Below are 22,249 nucleotides of genomic sequence, written 5' to 3'. Positions count from 1 at the left end.
GCAGGAAATAGAAAGACAAAAAAGGAAAACACAGGGGGAAATTGCGGGGACAAGAGGGTTAAAAGACAGAGAGACAGCAACAACAAACAACATTAACAACAACAACAACAGAAAATCATCAGCAAATATGATATGTACAAATATGATAGTAAAAGTAAAAGCAGAGAAGCATTTAGTGAAGTAAATATTAACACAGAAATTACAATGAACATTATTATACTATAAATGGAGCAATACAAATACCAATAGCAATAGCATTATTGATAATGAATAACAATAATTACCTGTATTATCAACAATACAATTGTTTCAAATGCAACAATACATATATGTAATGACAACTTGAAATACAAAAGAAAGCAGATAAATGGAGAGGAAGAAAGAGAAGCGAACTGTATTAACCTTGTAGATTGTTATAGTAATAATAGGTTAAGCTTGTTAAGCGTGTAACCCAGTTTCCCCTAGGGCAGACCTGGGCATTCTGCGGCCCGCGGGCCACATCCGGCCCTTTATACGTCCCTGTCCGGCCCGCGTGAGGCCAATCATAAAATACAAAATAAATTTTAAAAAGTATCTATGTCGAGTGTGCAATACAACAGTGCTGCTTTTGTTTTGAAAAGCGTTATTTGTATTACTTCCGTGTGGACGTATGCTCGTGCGCGATTGTGAGTGAATGTGAACAGCTGCAATCACAAATTACAAAATAAATTTTAAAAAACATCTATGTCGTGCGTGCAATACAACTGTGCTGCTTTTATTTTGAAAAGTGTTATTTATGGGCGTATGTCCTTGTGTAACCTGTGAGTGAAGGTGCACAGCGACAAGTGAGACGTTAAAAAGAGAAAAGTTGATGACGAATGGTGTGTTTTCAACAAGACATGGACTGCCAAGTATTTCTTTACAGAAATTAAAGGTAAAGCCGTGTGCTTAATTTGTGGTACACATGTTGCTGTGTTTAAAGGATATAGTGTAACGACCTGCTGAAGTTGTGTTCTTTAGTTGTGGAAATGAGGAGTGAGGATAGACGTGCGTGTGGAAGGAACGAGATAAGTTGAGCTGTGTTACTATAGGTTGCTCAATCAAAGTTTAAAAAGAGCATCAGACTTGGTGTGCACTTCTTCTGGACGCTACAATTGGTGTCAGAAGTAAAACTTTGCGCATACTGCGCTGCTTGTGTGAATCCCGGACGTGAGCTCGTCGCAAAGAAAGAAAGAAAGAAAGAGAGAGAGAGAGAGAGAGAGAGATTAAGATGAAAGAGAGAGAGAGAGAGAGAGAGAGAGAGAGAGAGAGAGAGAGAGAGAGAGAGAGAGAGAGAGAGAGAGAGAGAGAGAGAGAGAGAGAGAATGGGGGAATTCCGCCCTCAATGAAGACTCCCAGGTTTGATGGCAAGGCGAACTGGGAGGCATTTCATCCCACTTCTGACACCAATTGTAGCATCCAGAGGAAGTGCACACCAAGTCTGACGCTCTTTTTAAACTTTTATTGAGCAACCTATACTAACACAGCTCAACTAATCTCGTTCTTTCAACACGCACGTCTATCCTTACTCCTCATTTCCGCAACAGCAACGCTTCCTCCTTCTTCGCCAATCACCTTACAGGCGTGCTACGTTCACAACAAAGAGGATGCAGGATAAAGTGACAGAAATCTAAATTTTTGCATTGTAATATACATCAGGAAGTGTTGTGTAAGAAAGTGTTAAAAATAAAACCATCAAAAGCCATCTGCTTTTGTATAAAGATAAGTTAGGTTAAATGAAAATATTATTATTATTATTATTAATCTTACGGTATATCAAAAATAATTTGAGCAAAATTTTATTGACATATTGTCGGTGTGGCCCTCCAGCAGTGCTCGGGTAGCTCATGCAGCCCCCGGTAAAAATTAATTGCCCACCCCTGCCCTAGGGGAACAATGTTAATATATGTTTGACGAAACGTGATTATATGCGTGACTGAATGTATGCATATGTGCTTGATTATGTACAGTATGTGTACAAACCCCGTTTCCATGTGAGTTGGGAAATTGTGTTAGATGTAAATATAAACGGAATACAATGATTTGCAAATCATTTTCAACCCATATTCAGTTGAATATGCTACAAAGACAACATATTTGATGTTCAAACTGATAAACATTTATTTTTTTGAAAATAATCATTAACTTTAGAATTTGATGCCAGCAACACGTGACAAAGAAGTTGGGAAAGGTGGCAATAAATACTGATAAAGTTGAGGAATGCTCATCAAACACTTATTTGGAACATCCCACAGGTGTGCAGGCTAATTGGGAACAGGTGGGTGCCATGATTGGGTATAAAAACCGCTTCCCCAAAAATGCTCAGTCTTTCACAAGAAAGGATGAGGCGAGGTACACCCCTTTGTCCACAACTGCGTGAGCAAATAGTCACACAGTTTAAGAACAACGTTTCTCAAAGTGCAATTGCAAGAAATTTAGGGATTTCAACATCTACGGTCCATAATATCATCAAAGGGTTCAGAGAATCTGGAAAAATCACTCCACGTAAGCGGCATGGTCGGAAACCAACATTGAATGACCGTGACCTTCGATCCCTTAGACGGCACTGTATCAAAAACCGACATCAATCTCTAAAGGATATCACCACATGGGCTCAGGAACACTTCAGAAAACCACTGTCACTAAATACAGTTGGTCGCTACATCTGTAAGTGCAAGTTAAAGCTCTACTATGCAAAGCGAAAGCCATTTATCAACAACATCCAGAAACGCCGCCGGCTTCTCTGGGCCCGAGCTCATCTAAGATGGACTCATGCAAAGTGGAAAAGTGTTCTGTGGTCTGACGAGTCCACATTTCAAATAGTTTTTGGAATTATTCGACATCGTGTCATCCGGACCAAAGGGGAAGCGAACCATCCAGACTGTTATCGACGCAAAGTTCAAAAGCCAGCATCTGTGATGGTATGGGGGTGCATTAGTGCCCAAGGCATGGGTAACTTACACATCTGTGAAGGCACTATTAATGCTGAAAGGTACATAAAGGTTTTGGAACAACATATGCTGCCATCTAAGCACCGTCTTTTTCATGGATGCCCCTGCTTATTTCAGCAAGACAATGCCAAGCCACATTCAGCACGTGTTACAACAGCGTGGCTTCTTAAAAAAAAGATGTGCGGGTACTTTCCTGGCCCGCCTGCAGTCCAGACCTGTCTCCCATCGAAAATGTGTGGCGCATTATGAAGCGTAAAATACGACAGCGGAGACGGACTGTTGAACGACTGAAGCTCTACATAAAACAAGAATGGGAAAGAATTCCACTTTCAAAGCTTCAACAATTAGTTTCCTCAGTTCCCAATCGTTTATTGAGTGTTGTTAAAAGAAAAGGTGGTGTAATAGTGGTGAACATGCCCTTTCCCAACTACTTTAGCACGTGTTGCAGCCATGAAATTCTAAGTTAATTATTATTTGCAAAAAAAAAAAAAAGTTTATGAGTTTGAACATCAAATATCTTGTCTTTGTAGTGCATTCAATTGAATATGGGTTGAAAAGGATTTGCAAATCATTGTATTCCGTTTATATTTACATCTAACACAATTTCCCAACGTATATGGAAACAGGGTTTGTATATATGTATGAATAATTGTGTGTATGTGAGTATATATGTGTGTTTGTATGTACAATATATTTGTCTCCCAGTATGTGCGGGAGCCGAAGTACGCCCCCAGCCACACAGAGAGCCCAACCCAAAACAGCATGTGTGGCACCCAGGGAACAAGGGACCACCGGCCCCACACAGCTAGGCCGGCCAGCGACAGGAATATATATATAAACTGCATATATGTAAAGAACATAATGTCATGGCTGTCTTGATTTTCCAATAATTTGTACAACTCTTATTTTTTTGTGATAGAGTGATTGGAGCACATACTTGTTTGTCACAAAAAACATTCATGAAGTTTGGTTATTTTATGAATTTATTATGGGTCTACTGAAAATGTGACCAAATCTGCTGGGTCAAAAGTATACATACAGCAATGTTAATATTTGGTTACATGTCCCTTGGCAAGTTTCACTGCAATAAGGTGCCTTTGGTAGCCGTCCACAAGCTTCTGGCAAGCTTCTGGTTGAGTTTTTGACCACTCCTCTAGACAAAATTGGTGCAGTTATGTAGACCACAAGAAAGTGTTTGAAAAGTAGAAACAAAAACACAATATGACCCCTTTAATGCAACTCTTTAACAACAAGTGTGTCACCCTAATCCATATTCAGATTCTGACATTTTCCTTGTGTAAATACTCCAGTAGTCTGTCAGAACAATCTCTGGAGTATTAAGTGAAGCAGGTTAAACGATGACTGGCATTGTTCACACGGATGGATGATTCACAGCTCTTTCATGTCGGATTTCATTTTCCACTTGATGACCAATTACTTTTTGCTGACATTTCAGGGTTGTCAGACAATGAGTTGTATGTCTGTGTGCAGACATTTTAATGTACATTGATGTATCGCAACACAGCTGATGGAAACAAATTCACTAAAAGCACCAGCTCTACAAGTCAGATGAAAATGTAATTGTCAGTGTGCATTTTAGGGTTGTATTCATAGGATGCAAATTATGTGAGTGGTGCTGTATTGATTATAATATTGCAGTCTACTAAATAAATGTAAAACCACCAAAATTGTATCTATCATGCCATATTCTTCAACTGTAATGACAAGCAACGTGGCTGAGAAACAAGGACAATAAAACAGATTAGCAGATTCAATTCTAAACGGTCACAATGTTGCCTGTCAACAAGAACAATATTCCCTATATGTTGCACAACCAAAATACACTTCTCTTTATAACATATAATTATTTAGCAACACTCCTTCCTTTGATGATGATTGGTTAGCAGAATTTGGTTCCAAAACTAGGCCAATGTGAGCATCTAAGGAGGGATACATTTACCATGCATGCATATCTCTTTTGATCTTATGCCCAAAACAACCTTTTGTTAATTAAAGCCAAAGCAGTGTCTTATGTATCTTTTTCAGAAGTGAGAGCCTCAGTTGGCCATGGTTTCTCTGCTCATTTGAAGTCTCAACCCAATTACCTCTTCTTTGCCTAAACAGCCCTAAGACGAAGAACGACTTTGGCGCTCAGCATAGAAACACTGTTTGATATGAGCCAGTATCTCACCCATGTGAGGATTTTCAAAAAAATAATGCTGTGAGAAAAACCTGCAGCAATTAGCATTTTTCCACGTGTATGTGTGAGCTACAATACTAATAACGTATTATTTTAGACTAGACTTTTCTGTGCATGTCTGAAAATGGAAAGCAGCTTTAAGGGAAAAGATAAAAAAGAGCCTTGAATAATTTGAATGCAGCAAGGCAGGACTTTTGGTTAAACAGTTTTGAAACCTATTTTATTGTCAAATAGGTATAGTAGAGTAGAGAATAGTTGAGTATGTCATATAGGAGGGAAATGTACAATAGGCAAAATTGCAGTGGTGCGATTTAGGGAATTAAAAAGTATTTTCATATTAAATGTTGAATTTATGTGGTGCCAGATTGAACTTTAATATACCGTAATTTCCGGACTATAAGCCGCTACTTTTTCCCCTCGTTCTGGTCCCTGCGGCTTATACAAGGGTGCGGCTTATTTACGGCCTGTTCTTCTCCGACACCGACAAAGAGGATTTCGGTGGTTTTAGTACGCAGGAGGAAGACGATGACACAATGATTAAAGACTGACTTTTCATATACCGGTAGGCTGGTTATTTTGATAACGTACAGGCGAGCACTTTGTATTACTTTGCACCGTTGTATTATTTGTACTCTGCACGAATGCTGTTCGCCATGTCAAAGATGTGAAAGTTTGATTGAATGATTGAAAGATTTATTGTTAATAAATGGGACGCTTTGCGTTCCCAAACAGTCATCTCTGTCCCGACAATCCCCTCCGTGGTAGCAGGAACCCCTATATACTACGGTAATTACACATCAAAACCCTGCGGCTTATAGTCGGGTGCGGCTTATATATGGAGCAATCTGTATTTTCCCCTAAATTTAGCTGGTGCGGCTTATAGTCAGGTGCGGCTTATACTCCGGAAATTACGGTAATTGTAACTAAATAAAACAGATTTTTTTTTAATTATTAAAGGCCTACTGAAATTAGATTTTCTTATTTAAATGGGGATAGCAGATCCATTCTATGTGTCATACCTGATCATTTCGCGATATTGCCATATTTTTGCTGAAAGGATTTAGTAGAGAACATCGAAGATTAAGTTTGCAACTTTTGGTCGCTGATAAAAAAGCCTTGCCTGTATCGGAAGTAGCGTGATGTCACAGGTTGTGGGTTTCCTCACATCTGCACATTGTTTACAATCATGGCCACAAGCAGCGAGAGCGATTCGGACCGAGAAAGCGACGATTTCCCCATTAATTTGAGCGAGGATGAAAGATTTGTGGATGAGGAAAGTGAGAGTGAAGGACTAGAGGGCAGTGGTAGCGATTCAGATAGCGAAGATGAATGACTAAAACATTAAATAAACACAAGACATATATATACTCTATTAGCCACAACACAACCAGGCTTATATTTAATATGCCACAAATTAATCCCACATAAACACCTCCCCCCTCCCGTCCATATAACCCGCCAATACAAATCAAACACCCGCACAACACACTCAATCCCACAGCCCAAAGTACCGTTCACCTCCCCAAAGTTCATACAGCACATACATTTCCCCAAAGTTACGTACGTGACATGCACATAGCGGCACGCACGTACGGACAAGCGACCAAAAGTTTGGAAACCGCAGCTGCGTACTCACGGTAGCGCGTATCCAACTCAAAGTCCTCCTGGTAAGAGTCTCTGTTGTCCCAGTTCTCCACAAGCATGCGTATCCAACTCAAAGTCCTCCTGGTAAGAGTCTATGTTGTCCCAGTTCTCCACAGGCCAATGGTAAAGCTTGACTATCATCGTTCGGGAATGTAAACAATGAAACACCGGCTACGATGTAGCCGTTACGTGTTTGTGTTGCTGCAGCCGGCCGCTAATACACCGCTTCCCACCTACAGCTTTCTTCTTTGCTATCTCCATTGTTCATTAAACAAATTGCAAAAGATTCACCAACACAGATATCCAGAATACTGTGGAATTTTGCGATGAAAACAGACGACTTAATAGCTGGCCACAATGGTGTCCCAAAATGTCCGCTACAATCCGTGACGTCACGCGCAAACGTCATCATACCGAGACGTTTTCAGCAGGATATTTCGCGGGAAATTTAAAATTGCACTTTACTAATCTAACCCGGCCGTATTGGCATGTGTTGCAATGTTAAGATTTCATCATTGATATATAAACTATTAGACTGTGTGGTCGGTAGTAGTGGGTTTCAGTAGGCCTTTAAGTAACTGCACAGAATTATTAAAGTATTTCTGATTCTAAATGAATCGTGTTTGATATTGTATCGTTCAGTCTGTTTCAGTCATGCTCAAAGTCAGAGGAGATAGGGTGTTGCTCACCCGTGACCCTAATGAGGATAATTAGTATAATAAATGGATGGATGGACATTTGACTTTGTTTGACAAGGAAGAGCATTACCAAGTCCTTCAAAAACAGTTACTTTTATCAACACGCCACTTACTATCGGCACAGCTAAGCAACTAAACGAGTAGCAGAATTACTTTGTTGAGTCTCTTAGTTACAGAAAACAAATTAATCCTGTAAGAACCAAAACATTCCACACTGACACATATCAAAAAGGGTGGAGATGGCTCTCTGGGTGCTCTGTATTTCTTAAGTGATGTGGCCCTCTAGTGGCCTTTAGTGGTTAGCTCTACTATTTAAATTTCAAAACATATCTGACAAAACTTGACATCTTACTAGACAGACTTCGGGGGCCGGCCTCAGCCAGATCTGCGATGGCTCCAGTGGTCACAGTCTTCTTCATACGTGAGCCAGAGGCAGCTCCTCCCAGTGCAGGCTTTGTCAGAGTATCATCACTGTTGGCTCGTTTAAGCTAAAAAAGTAACTGCTGTTAGGACCAGAAGTAATGACACTGCAGGCGTTGGTTTAGGTAAAGTTGGGGTCTCACCCTGCTAAGACGCTGATCTGAGGCCAGTGTGTTGGACGATCTGGAAGTCCTCATGTTTGTGGAGGTGGTGGAGGAGGAACAAAAAGCTGAAGAGGCCTGCTCTGCCCGGTCCTTGTGCCCCACCTTGGGCAGCCCTGTCTTGGGCAGCCCCGCCTTGGGCAGCCCTGTTTTGGGCAGCCCTGTTTTGGGCAGCCCTGTTTTGGGCAGCCCCGACTTGGTGGCACCCGTTTTCATCATGGCTGTGTGATAGATGACCGCACATACAAAGAAAAGGTTAAATAATGGACAATAATTATAAAAAGTGTTTTTCTGAGGCAAGCCCACACATTTCTCACCTAAACTTTTCATTAAAGCTGGAAGTTTTAATCTTTGTCACTTGTAAGGCAGTGTAAATCTTAATGTACATTACTATGTTTTAAGCTATAATTTCATTGCTGATTAATGAGAGACTTCGAATCTTGTTTGCATATATCTGCGTGGAGTTTACATTTTTCTCCACATTCTCCGGGTACTCCGGCTTCCTCCCAAAAAATTGCTTGTTAGGTTGAGAGACTTTAAATTGTCCATAGGTATGAATGCAAGTGTGGTTGGTTGTTTGTCTAAATGTAAAAAAGTTAGGGTTAAGTCGAGTGTGTTCCCCGCCTCTCGCCCGAAGTCAGCTGGGATGGGCTCCTGCTTACCCTGTTACCCTAATGAAGATATACGGTTAGGGATGTCATGGTATGAAAATTTCTGATCCCGGTTATTGTGACCAAAATTATCACGGTTATTGTTATCACGGTGTTTTTAAATGTGCTCAAAAGTATCAAAAAGTACTTAAACTGAAATATTTTAACCAACAATCACACATTGAAAATTATTTCCTTTGTAAAAAACATTATTGTAGATAAAAACCCTGTTTCATGGACCTCAAGTAGAAATTGAATGAGCATATGAAAGCAACACAAGCATTATAAACAAAGTAATGTGGTACAAAAAAATAAATAAATAAATGTGAACATTGTGCAAGATAGCACTTTATGGAAATAAGAGATAAAAAATGAAAACAAATGTAAGAATTTTGCAAGGGGGCACCTGATGGCCATGAGACGTAACTGCACTTTTTGTCCATGAAGATAAAAATAGTGTTCATGTATGAAATCTAGTCTTACACATAGGGCTGAACAATTATGGCCAAAATAAATATGATTATTTTTATCAATATTGAAATCATGATTTTTCATTATGTTCGGTAAAACAGTGTTGAGGTGTGAACGCGACGCCATCATGTAATTTGTAACGTCGAGAAAAAAAAAGGCTTTGGATACACATCTATATATCTGAAGACAAATATTTGTTTTTGTTGTTCATTAATAGTCAGGTATCAACGTGTCATTTTTTTTCATTACATGATGCCTTTATCTCTATTTTTACATTTTGATAGAGAGAGGTATTCTTTAAGTTATGTACATTTACATTTATATGTATATAAATGTATGTGGACAGATCCATTAAGAGTTTGAGCAGAAATATCTCTTATAGGAATGATCTATACACCATTAAATATTAACATGCTATGTCACATTAATAGTTTTTTAAATAACTTTATGAAATGAAAAAAACATGTAAAAAAAAACACAAAGCAGTTTGGCTAATGAAAATAAAGTCTAATAAACACACTTTTTTCTTCTCCAACCACACCAACAGTTTGGCTAAAAAAATAAACAGGAGTGATATCTCTCACATCGAATACACAATCTTCACAGCATGCGTTCAGTTCGATGAGATGACAAAACATTAAAGCTTGTATTTATGTTATTTGAACACTGATACAGTTTGCAGTTAAATAATAGACGAGTGAGCATCCCAGTAAACAAACTAAAGACTTTATAATCAAGTTGTGGCAACGTTCCCGACAGTGCCTGTTGTATGTTTCCTCAAGTCATTAACTCTCAGTCACAGCTGATGGACGCTGTATTGAGAAAATGAAAGCAACATCACATACATCCTTTGCTGTATACTTTTAGTGTGAGACAAATGTGTCTGTCAACACCTGTCGCCAACGGAAACACAGCAATGCGCTCTTAAACGCACGCAGACTCCACGGAAATGAAGCGAGAGAAAATGAAGTTAAACCAAGCGCTTGGCTCGGTTTACGCCGAGGGGAAATCTCCGTAGCAAAGTCCGTATAGTTGTCTTACGCCATGTTTTTTTCAAGCTGAACGACGCATGTGCGCATGTGGCAGTGCTGCTGTGACTTTGTTTCCAGAAGTAATCAGTGTTGCCTAAAATGCAGTAACAAATGACGTTTTTTTCGGTAATTAAACATTTTAACGGTTTTACTAACGGTCTGGAATTTTACCACAGTTTATCATTATACCGTTACAGACCTATATCGGCATACAGTAGAGAATGGATGGATGTACAAGTATGTTCTGCTAACTTTTGTTAGCCTTACAATGTCCATTGTACATTAGCATTAGGCCATGTCCACGCAAACTTTCAAAAACACATATATGGGGTTAAAACGGTCTCCATCCACGTTAGTGTAGTTTCAAAACAGTCTCTGTCCACACGCAAACACATACTCCAGCTGCCGTGCACATTTTGTCCAATCAGAAGCCTGGAAAAGCAGCCATGGCTGACTTGGTGGCATTACACCTCTGTTGATATGATGTTTATTGTGATATACTAGAAAAGAAAAATAGCATTTCCAATAGAGTACTGTCGTTTGTAAAAAAAAAACAACAAAAAAAACAATAGTGATACATAAATTTAAAAAAATATTTTGTGTGTTTAAAAAAAAAAAGCAGGGAAAAGCAAAGCTCACAATGTCCTGCCCCATCATTGAGATTTAAAAATCAACCTAATAAAACAATATTTAGTATGTTTTTACAAGATACATATATCTAATTGTGATTACATCTACATATACTCACAATAATAAACCTGCTAATAATCACTATTATAAATGTTCAGAGGGAACAACCCAACTATTTACTGTACCTTTCCCTTTTTTTCAATTAATTGTTGCAAACACCTAAAAAAAACATCAATTTCCATTTAGATTTAAGGGAAATATGTAGAGGTATGACTGGCTGTTTGACAGGTAAGGAAACACACAGCTAGGAGTCACTGAGGGCATATGAGTGCACTTAACCGAGTACAATAGGGTGGGTTAACAGCTGTGTATTGTAGATCCCAGAGGACGGGCTGAGTCATTGATCAAGGATATAAGTAGCTTGACCTTTTAGCATTCACTGAGAGACACTGAGCTTCAGTTGGGAGTAAACCTTGCAGGAATAAGGACTAGTTACCCTAAGGGCGGACTGGAGACATAAATAACATTTCTATTCCCTGGACTATTTTTTACCACACATTTCATTTACTGTAAATTGCAAGTATTGCACTATGGCTGAGAACAAAAAGCGAGATTATCAGCAAACATTTGACCAACAAAGTATATTTAATTATTTCTGCTTGTGTTGGAACGTCTGCTCTAATTAAGAATATTCGGTTTACTGTCATGAAAACATGTGTCTCTTTGTGAGCGCATCATATGACTCAAGGTTTCTGCCGGCAACGTCCTGTGACTATCCTCTTGGTAGTCTAAACAGTTAAACTAATGTGATGAGGATTTTGGAACTGTATACTGTACTAGTATGAAGAAGCATACTTCAAAAAAGCTAAAGCTTTAATGATTATAAAATATGGCTTTAGAAATACCAGCTGGGGCTAATTCTTCTGGAGCCATTTAATTTATGGCAGCGTAAGAAACCCAGATGTCTCAGTCTGAGACAACCTTAAATTAGCCAAAAGCCCAGCTTCAGCATTAGAAATAACTCTCTCTGTAAATACAAATAAGTGAGACAAGGAACAATGTAAACAATTCCTGGATTATCCTCAGGGCTTAACAATTAGTCAAAAATCAATAATAAAATTTGGCACCGACAAATTAATTTGTCGATAAGTCGATTGTGCTGTACAATATTACAATAATTATCATAGTACAACATAAAAACATCTGCTGAACGTTATAAATATTGTTTATATTGTAATCTTAAGGTGCCATATGTAGAAATGTAATGTCAAGTCATCATTAAATGGCCCTGATATGTCAAAAGGCATTAATAAATCATATTATTTTTGAATACCTGATAACTGATAACGGTAGTTCAGCCGGGATATGCTCATTTCAAAATTAGATTTACAGCCTCAAAATCTTATTGTTTTCATTTCAATGTCCCGTCCTCCACCGTTTGACCAATTAGAAAGTCTGTGAGTGTGTCACATCCAGGTTGCCAGTTACGCATCGTCATCTTCGCCTAGCTACTGCCACTGTTAAAGTTACTAAACATGAGTAATTTGGGAATTTAAAAAAATACAAATAAAAAAAAAAGTTTTTGTTTTTTTTAGTCATTAAAAAATACAATCATGCGTGCTTACGGACTGTATCCCTGCAGACTGTATTGATCTATATTGATATATAATGAAGGAACCAGAAATATTAACAACAGAAAGAAACAACCCTTTTGTGCGAATGAGTGTGAATGAGTGTAAATGGTGGAGCAAAAGAAAGAACAAAATGGCTGCAACTACTGCCACATCACAGCAAGTGAAAACATGGAAAGTATGGGAACATTTCACCCTAAACACATCAAAAACGACTAATGACTAGCTCAATTAGCACAGCAGACCTTGCTTTTAATGGCAGTACGTCTGTGATGCGGGAGCATTTAAAGCTGAGGCATGTCTAACGGGACAGAAAACCAAACTTGTGTGAAATATACCTGTAACTATCATTCCAACCAAAGTCCGCCAGCTAAGCTTTGTCTATATACCCATGTGCAGCTTTCTCAACACATCATTATCACAAAATGCTATTTTCGTTTTTTAAGGAAGCTAGATAGCTTTGGTGTTGTTTTGTTGTTGTTTTTTATTGCTGCTATTTGGACTTTTCTTTGTTTACATACGGAAATCATACTTAATTCATGAAAAAATCTGATTAAAGTAATCATGTTTGTTGTCTTTATTGTTAGCACAGGCCTAAAACATCTCAAGCTGAATTAAAAAGATGCAAAACTAGTTGTATCCTTCATAATCCGATTTGTTGATTTATCGTTAAGATAGCTGTTGACTAGTCAACTATCACAATAGTCTTTAGTTGCAGCTCTAAATTATACCAAATTATAGTTAGCAGTGCCTTTGTGATCTGTGATGGCATCCAGTTGAAACAAGGCTGATAACAAGGTAAGTCTAAAATTGTTCATGTTATTGCAGTCATACAGCGCCTGTACTTACTACAGTCGACCTTAACTGTGTTGCCTCTAATAGGTTATTGCTGGAAGAAGAAAAGTGGAGAGCAAGCAGCAGCACTTATCTTCTGGGCGTATGTTGAAACAATCTTTTCTTGGGTGTGGATAAAATAATCACCCACCAGATCTGAGAAGTATGGCTTGTATGCCAACAGGACAGGTCTGTCTACATTCATCACAAAAGCAGGCCCAAAAATGATATCCCTGTATTGAAAGCATACCTCATCGTACGCCAAACCTTGATTAAAGATTTAAAGCACAAAGAGGAATGTGAAACAATATACAACTTCACTCATTTCATTTAACTTGAAATATTATGAGCTAGTTCTCACTGGTTATTATTATTCATATGTTACTGTGTGTGAACAGAAGACAAGTCCTTCAAATAGTATGGAAATGTTTGGTTTCAATGTTTGGTTTGTTTTTCCAAATGTTATTCAAAGTAAATCTGCAAACACTGCAGGCTAAAAATTGGCACAGGGGGAATAAAAACTAGCTGAATTGATATATAAAAAAATGCAGGTCTGATCAAATACACATATTTTCATTTACGCCCTGAGTCTCTGAATTAAATTAAGTCACTTTGGGAGTGATCCTATCTGAGGAGAGCTGGACAGAGATTTTAAGTAGAGTTCATAAATCTTCTATTGGTGCTAGACACAGCCTTATTCAATGCACACCAATACATTGTACCTATTATTCCAAAGTCCGACTGGCTAAGATATATGACGGAATATTGAATAGCAAATACAGTAGATCCCCACTGTCCGCAGAGGGTTACATATGAAGACCACGGTGAGTATCAAAAAAGCAACATACAATGGACACTGGAGCTGCAACTATTCGATTAAATAAATTAATTTGATTAGCAAATAGCTTCAATTTGAATGTTGTTGCTTTGATGATTCATTGAATGAGTTGAATTTTTTTTTTAAACTGTAAAAAAATCCTGACCACATGAAGTGCCCGGAACTTAAAATACGTTGGTATCATTTCCGCAATACTGCTCCAACAGAGTGCACATTGAGAGCAGGCTTTTAGGAGATACAGGGTTGTGCAGTGGAGTGCCGATGGAGAGAGATTGCTCAAAGAAAAATGACGAGGGGTAAGGAAAGCAAAGAACAAAAAGAAAATGAGCTAAGCTGTCAAAGGTTTTGCGATCATTTAAAACTGAAAAAGACATTGTGGAAACATTTTTGGACTGTCAAAACGACCTAGGATTTCACAATATCACTACAATGATGCAGCACGATACAAGAAAACATTATGCGTATTAACATAGCAGTAAGCAACTAAAAACAAGGTAAGTCTATTTTGGCAGATAACGCCATCTCATATGTTTGACTTACATTTACTACGAGAGGTGGGGAAAATAATAGATTTTTAGATGCATCGCAATTCGGACATGGACAATTTTAAAATTGATTAGTAAACGTCAATAATCGATAATCAATTTATTAATTGTAAAAAAGGTAATGCAAACAGTTCTAAAATTTAGCTGACTGCAGCGAGCCACCTAGTCGAGAGATCCGACCAGTTTCTTTATTTCAGGGCACTCAGGTTCCAGTTTTGCACACATTTCCATTAATTTAATAAATGCGGGAATTAATTTAACTGTTTCTTATTACAAATGCACTGTTTTTTAAAGTTGCAAGTGATAAACGTTTATTTAGTGAAACGAAAAGAAATAAATCAATAAATAAATAATGTATTAAAGAATTTTTAAAAATAAATTAAAGAGGCATCAATAAACAATTTTTTATTGAATCGTAGATCCTGAATCGTAATCGAATCGTGAGGTGCCGAAAGATTCCCACCTCTAATTACCACTGTTTTTATCAAACACATAGGGGCGTGTGAGGGCATGTTAGCATCTACAGTTTCTATATTAATGCTCATGAGATTGTAAAATACATTATCACTCAATTTAAAATATGTATATATTAAGGTGACAGAAAAATGTTTTGTTATTGTTGTTTAACAAATATTACATGGCAAGTTTAGAAAAAAATAAAATGCTCAAATAAATGTCAAAGATCAGAGATCTAGATGCACAATTACATCTCGCCAGAACACTGGTGAGATGTAATTGCGCACCGAGGGACTCTTTTTGCGCAAATTTACAATTGTTACGCTAAATAATGCTATATTTTTGCATTTGTCATTTAATATACAGTCCATGTTTCACACTACAAACGATCAAATGTATGATTAGGTCAAGCGGAGGGGTCCGATTGATGACATGTGGGCCAAACTTTAAAAATGGATAAGTTAAAGTCATCCTCTGATTAGAAATGTCAATACTAATAATGAAAAAAAACACAAAAATGTGTCTTTAAATATATGTGTGGTTTATTTAGCCTTTTTATTTTACTATTTCATTACAAATGACATGTCACGTTAACGCAATTCCGTCAGTACTACCGGGTATCGATTCATGTAAAAACATTCCAGCTTCCCCCGTCCTTGTCACTGCTGTTGTGTCCTTGTACAATACACTTTATCTGCCTGGTCTCAATGTCACTCAGAATGGTTTAAATGTAGCTTAAAGATGTAGATAATAGGTTTCACTATGTAAAGTGCTATATAAATATAATTCACTTCACTGTTATCATTATCAGCTCACAGTTAAATGTTAAAGGCCTACTGAAACCCACTACTACCGACCACGCAGTCTGATAGTTTATATATCAATGATGAAATCTTAACATTGCAACACATGCCAATACGGCCGGGTTAACTTATAAAGTGCAATTTTAAATTTCCCGGGAAATATCCGGCTGAAACGTCTCGGTATGATGACGTATGCGTGTGACGTAGTCAGTTAAACGGAAGTTATGGTACCCTGTAGAATCCTATACAAAAAGCTCTGTTTTCATTTCATAATTCCACAGTTTTCTGGACATCGTTTGCAATTTGTTTAATGAACAATGAAGGCTGCAAAGAAGAAAGTTGTAGGTGGGATCAGTGTATTAGCAGCGGACTACAGCAACACAACCGGAGGACTTTGTTGAAGCTGGCTGGCGTAGGTGGAAAGCTAATGTTTTTAGCATAGCTCTGTGAGGTCCGGTTGCTAAGTAGGCTTCAATGGCGTCGTTAGCACAGCATTGTTAACCTTCGCCAGCCTGGAAAGCATTAACCGTGTATTTACATGTCCACGGTTTAATAGTATTGTTGATTTTCTATCTATCCTTCCAGTCAGGGGTTTAGGAAGACACAAAGTTCTATTATGTCATTTCCTCCCTCGGGAGTGCAACTGCGACCAGAGTGGTTAGCATCCTTACGCGTCCACCGCAGGGGAACAAGTATCTCACGTTGAAGACTCACCTCTTAAAAGACATTCCAACACGGAGAGAGCTGGCCGCCTTTTTTCGTTGCTGGGACTTGGTGATTGCAAGCCCTCTGAACTTATGGACAAAATGCTAGACTTCTCAGATGAGCACAGGCCTGGTTTCCTCTTCTTGCAGCTTTTCCTGAGACTCCTGCCTTCTCTGGTGCGGGTTGCTTTAGCAAACACTGCCAACTCGGACTGCCGCGAACTTGCTGCTGAAGCAGACAAGTTCTTTTTAGCCTCCCAACCAACCTATGTGGCTGCATTCTTTCTGGATGGGGCAGAAAGGCCCATGGCAGATACTTCCACTCTCGCTGCTGCTGCACCCCCCAGGCGGCAACTGGATTCTGCACTTGCATGCAAGGTTCGGGGCCAAACCGTGCAGTTTCAGTGGACCGGCGCCGGGAAATGCCAGGGCCGGCACTCAGCAGTGGCCATGAGCGTCGACAATGCTGGCAGACTGCTGTTTATCCAACGGCGGTTCCTGTGTGACACGTGTGCGCAGAGGAGCGTCCCGCCAGCTTCAAAGTTGCCCCCCCCCATGGAAGCGGCCAATGGCAGCCCTATCCGCGCTTACGGTATACGGTACGTGGAGCTTTGTTTTGGTGGACAGCGTTTCAGTTGGAACTTTGTGACTGCCAAAGTGAAAGTGCCGCTCATCGGTGCAGATTTTCTATGTGCTTTCAGGCTTCTCGCGTATGTGAAAAACAGGCGCTTGGTGGATGCGATTACGTTCTGCTTGTACAAGTGCAGTCTCAGCACGACAGACTTCCATCAGGCTTTCCAGCATGCTACCCACCACAAACATCTTTCTTCGCCTCCTTGCTGAGTTCCCCACCCTGGCGCAGCCCACGTTCTCGTCAGCTACCGCCAAGCATGGTGTGGAACACCACATTGCCACCACGGGCCTCCGTTTGCATGCACGAGTCCGGCGCCTGTACCCTGCAAAGCTCTCCGTCGTTAGAACTGAATTCAAGACTATGGAATGCCTCGGGATCATTCACCTCTCAGACAGCCCGTGGGCGTCGCCCCTCCACATGGTGAAGAAACCTGGAGGTGGTTGGCGGCCATGCGGTGATTACCGCAGGATCAACAATGCGACTACCCCGGACTGTTTCCAGTGCCCCAAATACAGGATTTTTCCACCAATCTGGCTGGGAAAACAGTTTTTTCTAAGGTAGATCTTGTCCGGGGCTATCATCAGGTGCCGGTCCACCCCTCTGATATCCCAAAGACGGTGGTCGTCACCCCATTTGGCCTGTTCAAATTTTTACGGATACCCTTTGGCCTTAAGAGCGCCGCACAGACTTTCCAGCTGTTTTATGTGGCTTGCCGTTTCTGTTTGTCTACTTGGACGACATCCTGGTGGCGAGCAACTCTCTGGCCGAGCATATGACCCACCTCAGGAGCCTTTTTCAGCACCTTAGCCAACTTGGCTCATTGTTGACCCGGCTAAGTGCCAGTTTGGGTTGTCTGTAATCGACTTCCTTGGACATCGAGTCACAAAGTGCGGGGCAGTTGCCCTTCCAGTGAAAGTTGCTGCCATTGCAAACTTCCCCAGCCCGCTCACGGTTAAGGCGATTCAGGAGTTGCTTTGCATGGTGAATTTTTACCATCATTTCATCCCCCGGGCAGCTGACCTCATGCGGCCGCTCTATGATGTTCTTAAAGGGGCTGCTCCCAAGCACACGGTGGACTGGTCTGACGCACGGCACATTGCTTTTGCAGGGGTCAATTCTGCTCTAGCTAACGCTACCCTGCTGGCCCACACATTACTTGATGCTCCAGTTGGAATCACCACGGATGCTTCAGACTATGCTGTAGATGCAGTGCATGAGCAGTGGGTGGGTGACACTTGGCAACCTTTAGCTTTCTTTAGCAGGCAGTTGCGCCCCTGCGAGCGGAAATATAGCACGTTTGACCGTGAGCTCCTCCGCCTCTATCTGGCCATACGTAATTTCCGTTTGCTGCTTGAAGGAAGGCATTTCACAGCTTTTGTGCACCACAAACCCCTCACTTTCGCAATGGCCAAGACGGCCGAACCATGGTCGGCTCGGCAACGGAGGCACCTCTCCTACGTCTCCGAGTTTACGACGGACATCCAGCATCTTGCTGGTAAGAACAATGTCGTTGCTGACTCCCTCTCCCAAGCAGTCACGGGCTGACCATGTGGGGCTCAATTTTGCACAGATGGCAGTTGACCAAGCAAACGACCCAGACATCTAAGCTCTGAAGGCTGCAGCCAAAGGGCTACAGTTGTCTGAAGTTCCATTTGAGGACACAGGTGTTACGCTCGTTTGTGACACCGCTACGGGTCAGCCACGGCCCCTTGTGCCCACAATTTGGAGGTGGCCGCTATTTTGAGTGGCTTCATGTAAAAAGATACTTCTGCTCTTTGTGTGAATAAATGGCGCACACGTTTGTGTGTCAAAGCTATGTCAAGTTGTTTTGCTTTCGCGTTACAAGCACAACAGTATCATCATTGGTACCGTATCGATTCAAATGTGAAAGGCACCCATCCCTAGCGGTTAGCAAGGCTTATTGTATCCCTCTACAGTGTGTAGTGTACAATGTTAAGCTATTTCTCATCTTCCTTGTAAGAAACGGTACATTTGCCGTCATGGACGCGAAAATTAGTGACTCGCACATCAGCTGATAGCTCATTAGCGAGGACTACATTGCGTTCAGGACAAATTTGCAGGCCACAGCTAGAACGTGTCATCAAAATGCATTATCACGATATGAAGATAATCCTAAAAGCTTTATCCTCAGCAGAATTTATATAACTTATATGATATATGTGGTGCAACCCTAAATGTAAAGTAACATAATATAATTATTCAAATCAGGCCCAAAATCTAATCAGTTGTTCCCTAACAGCTTCATGAAAATTTGACAATAACTACGAGTTATTTTGCCGACTAACTTACAGGCAAACCAACAGCACTTATTACATAACCCCCTGGCAGAGGTAACAAAATTGAAGATATAAAGCGTTAAAATTAAAAAATGTTATACCCACTGTTATACTGTATAATGATAGATAAATACCACTATGTTCAGTGATTTAAGGACTCAGTTTCTCTTCAGGCATGTACACCATGTGCCAGACAAAAGTGAAAAGCCTTGGCAAAATAACTGCTAGCAGATGTTTGCAACGTCGTCTGAAAAATGACCAAGTTATTCGCTTTTCTAAATTTCATGTGATAATGTGATGGTTACAATGCCAATCAAATGATTTATTAAAAATAAACCCCGGTATCCATTTTCAGCTTTAAACCATAAGGAATGAGAAACAAATCAATTCAGATAGAATCAATTTGAATATACCAAGGGATTAGTAACACAAAGGTCACTGACAGCTCACTCATTTAGTACTGATGGTACATGCTGAATACTCAAAGCTACAGTAAATACAACATTGAGTAAATACTTCACACTACTCACTTATTTATAGGCCTGTCTACTTTTGTTATTGTAGAAATCCTCACTTATTGATCTGCATTGTGTCTAAATATCAGACACTATAGTTTGTAAAATGCAAGTACAGTCAGATATTCCAGAATAATATGTTTACAATTGGTGAGAAATTGTATTTAATATGAGGGTGATTCATTCTGTATGGTTCTGAATTTTATGTTCTTCCAATGTGGTCATTTAAATCCCACATCCTATGGTATGCCAAGGCTGAAGTATGTGGGTAGAAACAAAACTGCGCTCTGGCCTAGAATGAAACAGGCCTTAGATTGTGGCAAGAGGCTATATTTGTTCTGACCACACCCCTATTTCACTACAAATCAGTAAGTTGAAAATATAATTGCCTGGCTTTAGGCTAGTTTTAAATGTAATAACATCATATGATCCACCTGAAAAAACAAGTCTATGCACAGTATTCCTTGTCAACTATCTATTTATCCATCTATCTAACAACACACAAGTCATCTGTCTAGATCAGGGCTATTTAACTGGCGGCCAGGCGGCCAAATGACACCATATTGGCCACGTGTGTTTAGTTCAAAACTCAAGAGACAACATTTTTGGAGCAATTATCTAAAAACTGGACAACTCTTCCACACACAACCGTGGGCTGACCTGGCAGAGCGTGGACAAAGATCCCCCATGACTATTTGTTGATTATGAATATATGAATACTTTTTTATTGATTGATTGAAGAGCTTTGCATTGACCTTTTAACAACCTAAAGACCATTGTGTGTACAGGGCTATTTTCTTCAGAAATGTTCAACTGATAAAAGACATGGACCAAAAAAGAATGTCCACTGCAGGAATGTTGGTTCTCAAAACAAAACAAAAAAATTCTAATAAAATTGAAAAGAGAATTCCCCGGTCCTTAGCTTTCTGGAAATACGGCTCCTAGAACAAATTAGCCCTGGTCTAGAAACAGAGGTAAAATATAACTATCTAGTTGATACACTTTATGGACAGCTGCAGTACAACGGGCTTGTTTAAAACTATCTTTCTTAAATATTGACCCAGTACAGTAATCTAAAACATACAGGAAGTGGACAACTGTCAATAGAGCAACTGCATGACCTGGCTACTAAAAAATAAACAGCTGCCAAAGCATCCATTTTTCCACTGTACTTATTATTAAGTTTATCTTCTAACAAATGTACAGTTTCAGAAATTATGCAAAAAGAATTTACATTATGTAATAAATATAATAAAATGTATATGCAAACCTTTTTTAGCTTTGCATCAAAGTGCAAAAAAACACACCAATTATAACTATAAAAAGGTTCTCTTACAACCCATACTGTAAGTGAAATGGGTCAAAATAACAAAATGGACTTGATGGCTTCTGACTTGATTGTCACCTGGTTACATAACTCTCAAGGGTGATACAGGAGCCATTATTGACAGAAATATTAGCATGAATACTGGGGAAAAAACTGCTGTCTGAGTTGCTTCCACATTTCTTCCCTCCAGGAAAAGGCCTGAGTCAGACTCTCCACTTACACAGCTTGGTTCCATGGAGTGTGAAAACAAATGTACAAATGCATGCACAATGATGATGATTTAGCTGAGTGGGTGGTTTTACACTACAGTTTTTCCTTCATCACTGTAACTAAAAATCAATGTTTCTACAACCACACAGACATGATTCAACACTGTGTTTACAAAGTGGATATTGTAAGTAATAACACATTTAACGTCAATTGCCAACATTCTCTGTTCATGTCGCACACCTATTAAACATTCTCTGTTCATGTAGTCACTCCTGTCAACACACACTTTATTGGTTCTTGATGAAGACAGTTTATTTCAATTACCTCTTAAAATATTGACGCGTTCCACTACACATTTGTCTGCTTGACTTAGTTGACACCTTCAGATGCATCTGTTCAAATGTGTTTATTTGTCTTGACTATACAAATGTGTTTTTTTTTCCTTGTTTTGAATTTTTTATGATTTTACCTTATTTTAAAATCTTTATTTTAATTCTGAATTCTTAATTGGGATTTTTTTTATTGCCAGTATTGTGACCATGGTGTTATGAAAGGCACCAAAAAATAAAATAGAGCCGGTC

The 22,249-nt window shown here is 39.5% G+C and overlaps 1 protein-coding gene across 8 annotated transcripts in view; it reads right to left on the bottom strand.

The window, feature by feature from the left end:
* specc1 (sperm antigen with calponin homology and coiled-coil domains 1) overlaps positions 1 to 22,249 on the bottom strand; it is a 149,094-nt gene that overhangs the window by 109,539 nt on the left and 17,306 nt on the right. For 4 of the 8 annotated variants that reach the window (XM_062048192.1, XM_062048194.1, XM_062048197.1 and 1 more), the window contains exons 1-3: positions 10,107 to 10,207; positions 8,075 to 8,313; positions 7,864 to 7,999 (exon numbers count right to left, since the gene is read on the bottom strand). In XM_062048192.1, coding sequence (XP_061904176.1) covers positions 7,864 to 7,999; positions 8,075 to 8,311 — 373 coding nt within the window. In that variant the 5' untranslated portion in view covers positions 8,312 to 8,313; positions 10,107 to 10,207. Of the gene's footprint in view, positions 1 to 7,863; positions 8,000 to 8,074; positions 8,314 to 10,106; positions 10,208 to 22,249 lie in introns of those variants that run through there. The other 4 variants (XM_062048195.1, XM_062048196.1, XM_062048200.1 and 1 more) reach the window with 2 other exon arrangements.

Source organism: Entelurus aequoreus, linkage group LG05, assembly GCF_033978785.1.
Source record: "Entelurus aequoreus isolate RoL-2023_Sb linkage group LG05, RoL_Eaeq_v1.1, whole genome shotgun sequence".
Lineage (NCBI taxonomy): Eukaryota > Metazoa > Chordata > Actinopteri > Syngnathiformes > Syngnathidae > Entelurus > Entelurus aequoreus.
The sequence above is the reverse complement of the archived record's forward strand: the minus strand, read 5'-3'. Positions and strand labels throughout refer to the sequence as shown.